We start from the raw sequence: 7,500 nt of genomic DNA, 5'->3' as shown, positions 1-7,500 counted from the left end.
TTTTGAGACAGAGTTTCACTCTTGTCCAGGCTGGAGTGCAATGGCGTGATCTCGGCTCATCACAACCTCTGCCTCCCAGATTCAAGCTATTCTCCTGCCTCAGCCTCCCAAGTAGCTGAGATTACAGGCATGCGCCACCATGCCCAGCTAATTTTGTATTTTTTAGTAGAGACGGGGTTTCTCCGTGTTGGTCAGGCTGGTCTCGAACTCCTGACCTCCGGTGATCCGCCCACCTCGGTCTTCCAAAGTGCTGGGATTACAGGCGTGGGCCACTGTGCCTGGCCTGCTTTTTTTTAAATGTATTAATTACTAATTCAACCCTAGACTTCTCTCAGTTACATAAAACTTTTATTAGTAACTTAAAAACAGTTGATAATCTATTAGTATCATTGTGTTGAGGAAGTTGCCACCAGAGCCTATTAAACCACTTTAATCTGGACTGGTTGCTCTCCATCTTTGTACAGGTGTCCTCTTGCTGTCTTACTTCACTTGTTCCTTCCTTCACCCTTGCTAGGGTTCCTTTCCTCTCTTTCTTACATAGGATTGCTATAGAATAAATGTTTGTGTCTCCCCCAGGTACATATGTTGAAACCTAATCCCCAGTGTGATAGTATTTGGTGGGGCCTTTGGGAAGTGATTAGGTCCTGAGGGCAGAGTCCTCTTGAATGGGATTAGCACCCTTATGAAAAGACTCCAGGAAAAAAAATTAAAAAAAATAAAAATAAAAAGGCCTCAGAGAGTTTCCTTACCCTTCCACCATGTGAGGACACAGGAAGCAGGACCTCACCAGACACTGAATCTGCTAGCACTTTGATCTAGGACTCCCCAGCTTCCAGAACTGTGAGAAATAAATTTCTGTTATTTATAAGCCACCCAGTCTGATACTTTGTTATAGTCATCCGAACAGATTAAGACAAGGATCCTCTGTTTCCTGGATCCTGCGCCTTTCTCCTCCTTACAGAAATCCTTAAGGAGCTTCCTGAGAAAGGGTGCATAGAAGGTAAATTGTTTTAGACACTGCGTATCTGAAAATATCTTCTGTCTTCACTGTTGACATGGCTGTTAAAATTCCAATCTGGTAATCATTTTCCCTTTAAACTGAGGGCTTAGTTTCTTTATTCTAGCTTCCATTATGGATATTGAAGATTCCAGTGTAATTCTTGATCTTTTGTAAGAATTTTTTTTTTCTTTCTGGAAGCATATAGGATCTTTTCATTTCTGCTGGTGTTCTGTTATTTCACCATGATGTGTGTTAGTGCTGGCACTTGATGGGCTCTTTTAAAAGTTATATTGTTTAGTTCTGGGAAAATTGATTTAGAAACTTTTTGATGACTTCTCCAATTTCTTTGTTCACTCTTTCTGGGACTTTTAGGGTACAGTTATTGGGACTTCTGGATTAATCCTCTAATTTTCTAATCTTTGTTTCTTTGATTTTCTATTTCTTTGACTTTTTGCTTCTTTTTGCAAGATTTCTTTAACTTTATCTTCTAATCCTTTTATTGGATTTTTCATTTCCACTATCTTAATTTTTATAGGAACTGTTTATTTCTGTGAAGCATCTTTTTTTCATCAACGTAATATACACTCTTATCTCTTCATAAGAAAGTTGATGCTGTACTGAACACTATGGATAAGAAAATAATTTTTAAAAGAATGTTAATAATATTTATTTTGAAAGAGTTTCCTTTGCTTAATGTTTGCTTCCTCTGAATTGGTTTTTAAAATTTCAGTTTGTTTTAATCTTTGAAATTAGACACTTTCCCTTAAAAGTCTATTGATTTTTCACTCTCTGCTTTGTATTTAACAATGGGGTACCAGAAAGTGAATTGGAGGTTATGTATGCATGGATATAGTCTGTTGACTATGGTCTTCATCTTAGGGTTATCTGACTAGAATATTTTGTGAGGAAACTCCTGTTATATTATTATGTCTTTTCTCTTAGCCTGTTCAAATTCCCTAGAACAGTGGTCCCCAACTTTTTGGCACCAGGGACTGGTTTTGTGGAAGACAATTTTTCCACAGACTGGGACTGGGGGAGGATGGTTTCAGGATGATTCAGACACATTACAACTTATTGTGCACTTTATTTCTATTATTTTTACATTGTAATATGTAATGAAATAATTACACAACTCACCATAGAGTCAGTGGTAGCCCTGAACTTGTTTTCCTGCAACTATACCGTCCCATCTGGGGGCGATGGGAGACAGTGACAGATCATCAGGTATTAGATTCTCATAAGGAGCATGCAGCCTAGATCCCTCTCAGGCACAGTTCACAACAGGGTTTGCACTCCTATGAGAATCTAAAGCTGCCCCTGATCTGATAGGAGGCAGCTCAGGTGGAAATGCGAACAACGGGGGAGTGGCTGTAAATACAGATGAAGCTTCACTTGCTCTCATGCCATCACTTACCTCCTGCGGTGTGGCCTGGGGTGTTCCTAACAGGCCACGGACCAGTATCCATTTGTGGCCTGGGGGTTGAGGACTCCTGCCTTAGAAAACACACACTTCCAATCTGCTGCCTCAAGAGCTATCTGGCTGTTAGCAGCTGTTGGAGCTGTGGAAAAGGAAGACTGATGGGTATCTCAATATTTGATATACATGTTTTTCTATATAGTAGCCACCCCTGACCCTTTCTCAACTGCACCTGGTATCCCAATGAACCCATTCCAGAGGGTTAGTTTTGTCATCATCAGAACAACTTCCAATCTTCTGCTCAGGTGAGAGAGGGCAGTCACCTGCCTAACCAGAAAGAGAGAGGGAATCTGTGGGTCTTCTTAAACTCACTTTCAAGTAATCATCCTATTTTTGGCTTTACCTTTACCTTCACCTTTAGAGGCACCTGGGATCATCAGACTCTGTTGGCAGGGGAGGGGAGAAAGACTAGAGAGTGATGTAAATCAAATTGCTTCTCAGGTTTCCCCATTGCTGGCTTAGCTTTCTCAGGTGAGATAAATATTTCTACTTTTTTATCTGTCTGCTAAAAAACAGAGTTTTATTGTTTTTGTCTTAGATACCATTCTGTTTGTTCTAAGGCTTATGCCTTAAATCACCCACTGTCATTTTATTGGACTGGAGATAATACCTCTGTTCAGTTCACTATCTTTAATTAGAAGACTCTGAGTCCTGCTTTTATTATCGTTGATGTTTCTAACAAAGTGTTAACATAAATATTTTCTGTTATAAACTCCATAAACACTTTTTCTTTTGAGACAGGGTCTCACTGTGTTGCCCAGGCTAGAATGCAGTGGCGTGATCTTGGCTCACTGCAACCTCCGCCTTCTGGGCTTAAGCAATCCTCCTACCTCAGCCTCCTGAGTAGCTGGGACTACAGGCACACACCACCACACTTGGGTAACTTTTTAAACTTTTTGTATAGATGGGATCTTGCCATGTTTCCCAGGCTGGGCATAAACTTTTGAGAGGCACTATAATGTAGTAGTTAAGAGTACAACCCTGGAACGTGATTGCTGGGTTCATGTCTTGGTTCCACCTTACTGTATATCCTTGGGCAAGTCACTTAATCTCTCTATGCCTTAGCTTTCTCGTTTAGAAATGAAAATGGTAACAGTAAACATCTCATAAAGTTGTTTGGAGAACTAAATATGAAGTGTTAGAAGACAGTTTTGGCCGGGCGTGGTGGCTCAAGCCTGTAATCCCAGCACTTTGGGAGGCCGAGACGGGCGGATCACGAGGTCAGGAGATCGAGACCATCCTGGCTAACATGCTGAAATCCCGTCTCTACTAAAAAAATACAAAAAACTAGCCAGGCGAGGTGGCGGGCGCCTGTAGTCCCAGCTACTCGGGAGGCTGAGACAGGAGAATGGCGTAACCCCGGGAGGCGGAGCTTGCAGTGAGCTGAGATCCGGCCACTGCACTCCAGCCTGGGTGACAGAGCGAGACTCCGTCTCAAAAAAAAAAAAAAGACAGTTTTGCATGTATTAAGTGCTCAACAAATATTAGCTGCTATTATGTAAGTGGCTACATATATACTATTAGATAGTGATAACTTAATTGACTATTTTTCTATTACTGAACATTTGTTTCCAACTTTTCTTTCTTGTTTTTTATTGTAAATGTTTAGTTGTAAACATCTGTTAACATAAAACTTTTTCTGCATTTAGGATTTTTTTCTTTTGAATAGATTCTTAGAAGTTGAGTCAGCGTAGAATAGTTTATGACTTTTGAGACATTCTAAGTTGTTTTTTGAAAGGATTGCTTCCATTTACATTTCTACCAGAACTATTTGAATGCCTCTTTTACAATTTTTTTTTTTTGACTAGTACGGTACTGTTATTTTAAAAAAGCTTTTGCTAATTTGATAGGTAAATATGTTATTTTATTTATTTATTTATTTATTTAAGACAGAGCCTTCCTGTGTTGCCCAGGCTGGAGTGCAGTGGTATAGTCTTGGCTCACTGCAACCTCTGTCTCCTGGGTTCAAGTGATTCTCATGCCTCAGCTTCCCTTGTAGCTGGGATTACAGGCATGTGCCATCACACCTGGCTAATGTTTGCATTTTTAGTAGAGATGGGGTTTCGCCATGTTGACCAGGCTGGTTTCGAACTCCTGGCCTCAAGTGATCTGCCTGTCTCGGCCTCCCAAAGTGTGGAGGTTACAGGCATGAGTCACCGCACCCGACCTGGTGTTATTTTAACATATACTTTTTTTAGATTACCATTGAGGTGCTCACTTTTAATCCAAAGAAAAAAGAGTGATTATTTTTATTTTGTATTTTAGCTCATTTAGAGATGTATGGTAAGCTATTATGGAAAGCTCTTGTTTATTAACCTGCATACATTCTTACCCTTTCCTGATCACAGCACCTTGCATTTCCTTACGTAGTCCTCTTCACTTTCTTAGGCATGTGACATTTTTGAGATTAAACTGGATTGACTTCACTTCTAGCTCCAAAGATTACTGTTGTTGAATTGTGCTTCCGTCATTCTCCTAAGCTGAGTAATTGGGTAATTGGTTCAGGAATGGGAAGGTAATCCAAACAGGCCTAAATGGGAACTTTAGGACTCTTGTCAGGACACAAACTCTCTTTTTCTTGCTGGAAGAAGGAATAAGAAAATATTTAGCTCCAGTAGTTGCCTATAGCCTTTTGGCATTATTAATTGACAGCCTATTGAGAATGTAGCCAATATTGAGGTAGCATAGGCAAACATTAAAAGATAACAGTCAAGGTGCTGGTCACATTGCTGGTCTGAAGTCAAACCTAATTTTAGACTTTTTAGTCAAATAAGCCAATATATTTACTTTTTGTCTTAAAGCTGGCTTAAGTTGTGTTTTCTGTATTTGGAACTGAAAGTACCCTACTCACTGAGTTAGCGGAAATGGTTAGAAAAGTGCTTCCTACGTTTTTTGTTTTTTTGCCCCACATGAAGGCATAATTAGAAAATGATAACGTAGTATTTGTATAGTGCAGAGATGCAAGTGGACAAAACTACTCTTCACAGGTTGCAACCAGTCCTAGGTGTTTTGGTCTTCCCAGGCTGTGCCTAGCAGTTTGCAGTACTGAGAGAATCAATGACTGTTAATTCCTGTAATATATTCATGGAACATGAATACTTGTAATGTATTCATGGGACATTGTCCTAGCACATCAGTTGGAACGTTGGCCCAGAGATTATTTACTTAAGACCATAGGATTGATTACCATATGTTTTGCTTATTTGCTCCTTTCATAACACTCCTAACTCCAGTTATGCATTTTTAAAGTTTACTGAACGGAGAAATACTTAATCTTCTTAATTACTTGTCCTGGTTCATATTTTGGGAATATTTGCACATTTTTAGGTATTTAGCATCAGTTTTCTCTGTTTTTTTTTTTTTTTTTTTTTTTACGATGTCTCACTCTTGTCCCCCAGGGTGGAGAGCACAGTGGCGCAATCTCAGCACACTGCAAAGTTCAAGCAATTCTCCTGCCTCAGCCTCCCGAGTAGCTTGGATTACAGGTGCTTGCCACCATGCCCGGCTGATTTTTGTATTTTTAGTAGAGATGGGATTTCACCATGTTGGCCAGGCTGGTCATGAACTCCTGACCTCAGGTGATCCGCCCACCTCAGCCTCCCAAAGTGCTGGGATTACAGGCAGGAGCCACCGTGCCCGGCCTTCTCTGATTCTTTTTTTTTTTTTTTTCCTGCCTCAGGTTTATTTGTACAAACAGCACAGGAGGACCCTAGCCCCATGCAGATGGCAGCCCAGAGGTGGGGGTGGGGGGTCGCACCAGTCCTTCTGTTCTCACGTTGGCACACAGAGATACCTACTCCGTAGCCTTTGTAGTGGCCTGGGCACCTTTGGGAGCCTGAGCTGGAATTGAAGCTGGAGCTGCAGCCTGAGCCTTGGTTTGATCCTTGGCCTTGGCCTTTGGCCGGCACAGCCGGAGCCCCTTGGCAATGCGAGCACGAGCACGCTTCCCAAGCTTGGGGTGGGCAATGTAGGCAAGTCGATCAAGCTTGCGGCTGACACCCTTTGGGATCTTGGGCTTAACCTCCTTGGGCTTTACAAGGGCCTTGACAGCCTCGGCACGTGCACTCATGGCCTTGGCATTGTTGGCCTGCATCTTCTTTAGGCCCTTCTTGTTGTGCTTCTTGGCAAAGCGCATGTTCCTCAGGAACTTGGGGTCCACCCCCTTAAGAGATTCGTATCTTTGTGATCGGGGTTTCTTGATACCATTTCTGTGCCATTTTCGGGACTGGTTGTGTGTGGTGTGGTTCTTGGACTTGGCCATGTCTGCACCTTTAGCCGCGGCTCTGATTCTTAATACAAAAGATTACAACTGGCCTCAAGTTTCTCAGTTCCATTGTTAAGGCCGGATTACAGTGCTCACAGTTTTGCCTAGTTCTTTAACTCAGCATTTGATAAACTAAAACAAGAAAACAAAAAAATATTTTTCTAGACAAAATTTAAATTTCCAGTACATATTTTAAAAACATCCAGTGACCAAATGAGCATTTGCATGCTCATGTTAATGTGTTTCAGTGGTTGTCACACTTTAGTAGTTTGTTAAAACACAGGATTGCTGGGCCTTACCCCCATTTTCTGACTCAGTAGATCTGAGATAGATTTCAGAATGTTCATTTCTAACAAGGTCTTAAGTGTTGCTGATATTGTTGGTCCAGGAACTGCACTTTGAAAACCACTTATTTATTTCATAATAATATGAAATGTTATTAGTTTGTTGTTGTTTTAACATTTTTTATTATTAAGCAGATAAGTAATATGGTTTTCTGCTCTCAACATAAAGAGATACTATTCCCAGATTTCCAAAGATATTTGGCTAATGATTTTGAATGTAGAGTATTTAAGACAAATAGTCTATATATAGCAAGAAACATATACCAAGTCACATAACAAATGCACTTTAAAGTGTATTTCTGATAAATGAGTAACATTTTGACATTGACTTGCCATAGAAAATAGAAGGAACAGTTTGATGAAAATAATTTAGCCTTCTTTATAAATAAAAATCACAAATACAAATGTAGCAAAC

At 40.5% G+C, this 7,500-nt stretch overlaps 2 protein-coding genes across 2 annotated transcripts in view; one reads left to right on the top strand and one right to left on the bottom strand.

Moving 5' to 3' along the window:
- CCDC73 (coiled-coil domain containing 73) overlaps positions 1 to 7,500 on the top strand; it is a 191,840-nt gene that overhangs the window by 10,436 nt on the left and 173,904 nt on the right. The window lies entirely within an intron of this gene.
- On the bottom strand, positions 6,131 to 6,755 carry LOC105507733 (60S ribosomal protein L29). The gene has a single exon (XM_011936356.1). The coding sequence runs from the start codon at positions 6,736 to 6,738 to the stop codon at positions 6,271 to 6,273; it is 468 nt and encodes a 155-aa protein (XP_011791746.1). The 5' UTR covers positions 6,739 to 6,755; the 3' UTR covers positions 6,131 to 6,270.

This window comes from Colobus angolensis, unplaced genomic scaffold, assembly GCF_000951035.1.
Source record: "Colobus angolensis palliatus isolate OR3802 unplaced genomic scaffold, Cang.pa_1.0 Scaffold152, whole genome shotgun sequence".
NCBI lineage: Eukaryota > Metazoa > Chordata > Mammalia > Primates > Cercopithecidae > Colobus > Colobus angolensis.
The sequence above is the reverse complement of the archived record's forward strand: the minus strand, read 5'-3'. Positions and strand labels throughout refer to the sequence as shown.